Source organism: Cygnus olor, chromosome 14 (assembly GCF_009769625.2).
Source record: "Cygnus olor isolate bCygOlo1 chromosome 14, bCygOlo1.pri.v2, whole genome shotgun sequence".
NCBI classification, from domain to species: Eukaryota; Metazoa; Chordata; class Aves; order Anseriformes; family Anatidae; genus Cygnus; species Cygnus olor.
In genome coordinates this window covers 8,988,036-8,993,769 of record NC_049182.1, presented here as the reverse complement: position 1 = coordinate 8,993,769, position 5,734 = coordinate 8,988,036, and the positions used below count along the sequence as shown (strand labels likewise).

General features: G+C 51.3%; 1 protein-coding gene across 1 annotated transcript; it reads right to left on the bottom strand.

The window, feature by feature from the left end:
* Positions 1-383: 383 nt before the first annotated feature.
* Positions 384-5,359, bottom strand: LOC121077744 (pancreatic secretory trypsin inhibitor-like). The gene is made up of 4 exons (XM_040573201.1): positions 5,194-5,359; positions 3,703-3,743; positions 2,987-3,099; positions 384-574 (listed from the first exon to the last, which is right to left on the bottom strand). The coding sequence occupies exons 1-4, from the start codon at positions 5,246-5,248 to the stop codon at positions 493-495; spliced, it is 291 nt and encodes a 96-aa protein (XP_040429135.1). The 5' UTR covers positions 5,249-5,359; the 3' UTR covers positions 384-492.
* Between the last annotated feature and the right edge of the window lie 375 nt (positions 5,360-5,734).

The window sequence follows — 5,734 nt, the reverse complement described above, 5'->3', positions numbered from 1 at the left end:
TGCTGTGCGGAGGAGGCAGGGGGGAGGTCGGTGTGGAGGTGACCTCTGGGACCCTTGCTCCTGGCAAAGGTCTTGGAGCACAGGATTTACTGCTTTGTTTTTAGCAAACGTCAATGAAATTAATGAGAATGCTAAAATCTCATCTGCTGGAAGTTTAGGAAGGGAAAACAGAAGTCTGGATGCGATAGGGAGCCTTGTTACGCCATGGCCCAGCGCTCCTTGGGAATGTCCTGGCCTTTTCCCTGGGGCTCCAGTGGTAATTTTTGCTTTTTGTGGATCTTACAGAAAAAAAGAAAAAAAAAGAAACCCAACAAAACCCAAAACAACAATAACAAAACCATTTTACAGGAAGGTATTTTAAATGTCAGGGGAAGGGGTGTGCTGTGTGTGTGAGAAATCCCAGGGCAAGCCATTGCAGTTCTTCCAGTTTATTAGGAGTTTGTAGAGGTGAGGGACGTCTTTGTGCCATCTTCTCCAGCATGGTTGCACCTTTTAGTTTTGAGCGGGGTTGGAGCGTGGGGACAGGTTTTGGCACTTTCCCCTGTACTTTATGCGCACATTAGTGTGTCTTTGCCTGGAAGAGAGGTTAAAAATGTCTTCAGGTGCCTGATACACAGCAGAGTCTGGCTCAGGTGATGAAGAAAGAAAGGAAAATACTGCCTAAGTCATCATTTAAGCATTACACACTGTTGTAGGAAAGCTCACATGTTTTTGACAGGGAGTTCAGGGTTACCATGGACATAGGTTAATTAATTCCAATAAGCTCAAGAGCTGGCACTTCCTACCACCTCCTGGCAGAATAATTCACCTTTTTGCTGTAAGGACAGATGTTAGGAACCTCTGATGCCTGCCTGGCTGCGGATGATAAAGGTTACGACTTTGTGTGGGGGGGTTTTTGCAGACAAATGCCTGTCATTGTGTCTTGCTTGGGCTTAGGCCTGCTCCCAGCTTCCCTTACTGACTGCTTCTGCATCAAATGTGAGGAAAATATTAAAAAGGAATCTGTAAAAAATTGCTGTTATTATTTTTGCCCAGTAGCGGACCTAATTACTCTGATTTTTTTCTGTTTTCGTGCAGAATCATTATGTTGTCCTATTTGGAAAGATCCACCCGTTTCTCAGGTGCATAGCGAAATGCTGTTAAAGTGATTTTCAAGCTTTTTGCAATTTGGAAAGAAACGCTGCAGCCAGTGGACTGACCACAGGCGATGGGTGAGGCACTGGTGCACAGAGACCTGCCAGCTGCTCTCGCTGTAGATATCCCTGGGCTCCTTGCAGCCCTCCAGCTGCTGTCAGGCCGGTTGCATGCACCGAACGGCTGTTGTTCCTAACCCCACAGCTTCTTTGCTTGGGATCTTCAAAGGGGAGCTGCAGAGCCTGGTGCCTAGAGCCAGAGGGGCAGCTCATTTCCAGCGGCAGCTGCTGGGAGCTTGCACAAAGAGGAGTTTGAAGGAGAGGGGACTGTTAATTTTTAAAGCAGGAGCACCAGCACCAGCTGCTCCCCCATCCCTTCCCTCTATGGATACACCGCTAGCTCAGCTGTTCTCATTTTCTCACCCCACACTTTCCATCCCTTGATCCCCCAGGTCTCCATCCCCTTCGAAGCCAGGCTCAGCACCGGGAAGATGCAGTGTCCTCAATGCCGCTTTGCTCCCTGCGTGCCGGGCTTCGAAGCCTTCCTCGCTCTTGTTCCCCCACTCCTGGTTCCTGGCCAAAGCCCTAACGATGTTGTGTCTGACAAACCTCCCACCCCCATCTGCTGCACAGCGCAGCCGGCAGCTGGTGCTGGGCTGCTGGCTTCCAGCACGGTCATTACCGCCGCACCAGGTCATTAACTGTGGCGCCTTCGTTCAGGGGATCCTGCTCAGCACCTCTCTGCCCGATTGCTGCTTCTTTGGCTCCTCAGTGTAAAAGAGCAGGGAAGGAGCAGGGTATGGGGCTGGAGCTCGGGTTAATGAAGGAAAGAGGGGCTAGCCAGACCAACAAGCCTCATCCAGGCTCTTTTCTTTGGTGGTCTTGACTCTGCTCCTTGTTACTGTAGAGTTAGCTGGGAGGAAATGCTCCTAAAAGTAGAATTTGGCTCCACAGCTCCACTCATCCAGGGACAGAAAAGCTGGAATTTGAGCTCCTGTTAAAGGCATGTCTGCGGGTGGCAAATGAGTGTGTGATCATGGCCCCAAAACCCTGCCTCCATCAGGGAAAGTCAAGGGTGAAGCTCCCTTAGCCCCACAGACTGGGGCACCGGGTCACAGACAAGACTCAGTCTTCCCAACAGGGATTTTCCAACACCTAGTAGCATCGAGTTGCAGGTAATTCCTTGTGTATAAATACACTCCGAATTACGTGGGGCCCGAGCCAGATGAAATGAAGTAAGTCCTGCCAGACGCTTCACTTGCTATTAGACCTGGTCTTCTGCTGTCAGTGCAATCTAGCACCAGCACAGATTAAATAAAGGCTTCTTAAAAATAACCAGAGCAAATTGTAACCTTTCATATGCGGAGAAGACAGAAAGCAGAGCTCAGCTGTAAACTGCTGGTGTGAAAAAACAGAGTTTTTCCTCAGCCACCACATGTCTGAGCTCAGCTGAAAAAGTATTTTCCTGCCTGCATGCTAGATCTGGGCAGACTTTGGGGGTTTTGTCATTTGTCTGAGCTCCTGGACAACCGCCAGCGCAGCCGAAGCCATTGCTGCTGCAGGTGTGGAGAGATTTTGGCTGTTTGGTCCCCGTGTGTGGGCAGATGGGGCTGCAGCGCGTGTGCTGTGAGGATCATCCCATGGCCCTCTAACGCAGCCAGAGCCCACATGCTCGGAGCAGCGGGAGCAGCATCTCTGCAGGAGGCCAGATGTGTGCCAGATGTGCTGGGTTGACTGCCCACGCCCCAGCCAGCTGCATGCTAGCAGCTTGCTTTCTAGGAAATCCCAGGCACATGTGGTACCCTCATGTGTGGGGTTCTTGGACTTTGCAAGAGGTCCGTCCCGATACTCACAGGTTCTGACTGCACAGCAAGCACTCATTGCTGTATAGGACATCATCCGTGCCACAGATGGGGTCAAACATCTTTGTACAACCTTTCCTTAAGTTGTAGTTGCCACAATCTGCCTGGAGACGGAAAATGATAGTGCTGAAATTATTAAACATGCTTTCAGCTTACCAAAAGAGCTTTGCATTCACAGGGTTGTGCATGATTTGTGTATCTTGGTTACCCATTCCAGCTTGCTCAGCACTCTGCTGTGAACTCTCAGAAACACTGGGACCATGTCACCATCCCTTGGCCAGCTGAACTTCACCTGGCACTCCCATTGGAATGACAATACTGAGCAAGTAATGATCCATGGGCAGTGTTTGACCAGGTTTCCCCCAGTTTTTATTGCCCTTGGCCACAGGGATACCTGCCGTCACATTCCAAGCTGTAGGGAAACGGGAGCTGTGATCTTCTTGGCAGGTAACAGCAACGTTCAGCTCTTCATTAAGTTTTCCTCCACGGAGTGTGGGGGAAGTGCAGTGGGAAACCAACACCATCACTGGGATTTTGCTGTGGCACAGCAGGTAGAAGGAGTTTCCCAGGCACCAGCACGTGCTGCCAACGCAGCAGCTCACATTACTTCATTGCATTTAGCAAGTGTGGCTCCCCGGTGCATGGGGCAGTGCTCTTTCCCCTCAGCTGGGCATACCCTCGTGCTACACAGAAATGGGAGCCTTCACCTCTGTTCCTTGGTCAGCAGCGCCGTCTGGCTCAGCATCTCCTAGAGAAAATGTGGAGAGAGAGAGAGAAGACACCTCAGCACCCTTCTTCACACAGGCTGGCGTCTTTCACAAAAGATGTTTCAGCCTGAGGATCGTTCATCTTCACTTTGTGCTTTCAAAGGCCCACCAAATAAATACCTCCCATCATCTCCTGTTTTGCTGCTGGGTCCCTGCTGCATCTGCCTCTTTCCCCTGGCAGAAAGAGCACGATGGTGCAACTCCCTGTCAAGGCCAGATGCATGTCTAACAACTTTCCATGGTGTTTGTTCCAGCTGCCAGGGAGCAAAGGTGGCTGTTGTTATCTCTTATAACTTGTTCGTGGGTAGCTGAGAAACCCCTGCTGGTGCTGGCCTGCTCCTGGAGTAAATCCAGGGGGATTTTTCTGGTGTCAGTGGTACCACAAGGCAGCAGAACAAAAGTTGCTGAAGTACTCTGCCAGAAGGAGAAGTAAGTAGACCCTGAGGTCTCACACCAAAGGTGTGAGCGAGCTGTGACTCTGGTGGGCTTCTCCATGGAAATACTGGCCCTGGGCTGGGATGACATAGGTGGAACATGTGGTGGGGGTGTTTTCAGCCTGATCTTTTCTGGCAAAAAGCAATACTGAGAAGACCTTGGGTTGCCTGTAGATCCAGCAGTCACTTACTTAGAGGATTTAGGCGACATCTACATTACCAGCCAGTGCGGCCCAATAGCATTTGGGCTGCAGTGAGACCGTTTGCTGCTGAGGACCTGATATCTGCACTGTTTGGTGTTTCAGGGGTTTTACTTTGGACTAGCACCTAGTCCCAGGAGCTGAGTCTCACTGTGTGCTTAGCTCATCTAAAAGGAAGCCATATTTTATGGTCAGACTGCTCTGCAATGGCAACTGCAGCACAGTAAATAGGATGATGGGGGACTTGCTTCAGAAGCATTGGGAATGAACCCTTTAATGCAGAAATCCCTGGTGAGCGGGACCTAAAGAGCAGCAACAGCTCGTGTTCTCATCCCTCTGCACCATATGGGATTTTGAAAACACAGTTGGCTTAAATGTTGACTTTGGGAACGAGATCTGCATTTTCCCTTCTATAGATCTGTTTCCTGTCGTCTTGGCTTTGCTTTTTTTAAAACCAGAACAGCACCTATTCCCTCTAAAAGAACGGCACTTTCCTAGAAACTACCAGCTCCCAGACACGTTCCGGTCCTGAAGGAAAAGTGTCAGCCCAGCAGGTCTGTTCGTCTGGGGAGCCAGGCACCCTTTTAGAGCCTTTCCATCAGTCTTGCTCGCAGACCACCGGTTTGGTGCCTGTTGGCCATTGCAGCATGCCCCGGGGAGCGCTCCCGTTCCCTGCCCAGAGCTGGAGCAAGGTCCCAGCAGCAGCTGGCCTGTTCCCAGCCCTGCCTCCCCATGTGGCAGATGTGGGGGTTTTAGCAAGGAGAGGAAACGTCTCCGAAGCAAAACATTGTACTCACCTTGGTAGAAGCAGAGTGCCAGGAAAAGGAGCAGGAAAACACGAATTGCCTTCATGGTCAAGGTGATACTTGACTGGAGACAGCAAAGGGGAAACAGGACACGTCTCCAGCTCCCTGAGATCCCACCTCCAGCAGCCCAGGCCTGGACCTTTATACCTTTCCCCACCTCTGGCACCACCCTCCGTGGCCAGCTCCACCCCGGAGTCTTGTGGCGACAGTGTTTGACACACAGGGACAAGGCCAGGTGGCAAATGGCGCACCGGTGCGCACAGGGCTGAAAGCCTCAGCACTCGCCATGGAGGTCCCCATCCTTATCACTGGTGGGGCTGATGGCAGACAGCCTCAGGTCCGCACTGCAAAACAGGGAAAAAGTGATTTTGGACAAGAGGCAGGATGGAGAAACGGGCAGGTTGGCAAGGGGAATGCATCAGTGAGCTCGATCCCATTAGCAGGAGTAGAGCAGCTTTGATTAATGACCCTGCCACTGCCACTTGTGGGGCTCTGGGGTGCCACAGCTCCCCTTCCCACCCAGACAGATGGA